Source organism: Fukomys damarensis, unplaced genomic scaffold, assembly GCF_012274545.1.
Source record: "Fukomys damarensis isolate Sample0158 unplaced genomic scaffold, DMR_v1.0_HiC HiC_scaffold_26, whole genome shotgun sequence".
In the NCBI taxonomy this organism is placed as follows: domain Eukaryota; kingdom Metazoa; phylum Chordata; class Mammalia; order Rodentia; family Bathyergidae; genus Fukomys; species Fukomys damarensis.
Window position 1 is genome coordinate 3361013 of NW_022900938.1, and position 238 is coordinate 3361250.

General features: G+C 64.7%; 1 protein-coding gene across 1 annotated transcript in view; it reads left to right on the plus strand.

The window, feature by feature from the left end:
• Nucleotides 1–24: 24 nt before the first annotated feature.
• Pgap1 (post-GPI attachment to proteins inositol deacylase 1) overlaps nt 25–238 on the plus strand; it is a 58797-nt gene continuing 58583 nt past the window's right edge. The window contains exon 1 of the mRNA XM_033756281.1: nt 25–236. Coding sequence (XP_033612172.1) covers nt 120–236 — 117 coding nt within the window. The 5' untranslated portion in view covers nt 25–119. The remainder of the gene's footprint in view (nt 237–238) is intronic.

Below are 238 nucleotides of genomic sequence, written 5' to 3' on the forward strand. Positions count from 1 at the left end.
TCGGCTCGGCTCGTACTGGTTCGGCTGGACTCGGCGGAGGTCGGCTCAGAGCTGCCTGGCGACTTCGGCTCCCGAGCAAGATCCTGGGGCTCCGCGGCGACGGCGCTGACTGGAGCACCATGTTCCTTCGCTCCGTCAGCCTCCGGAACCTGGCGTTCTACGTCTTCATGGTGCTTCTGGCCACCCTGGGGGTGTGGGACGTGTTCTTCGGCTTCGAGGAGAACAAGTGCAGCATGAG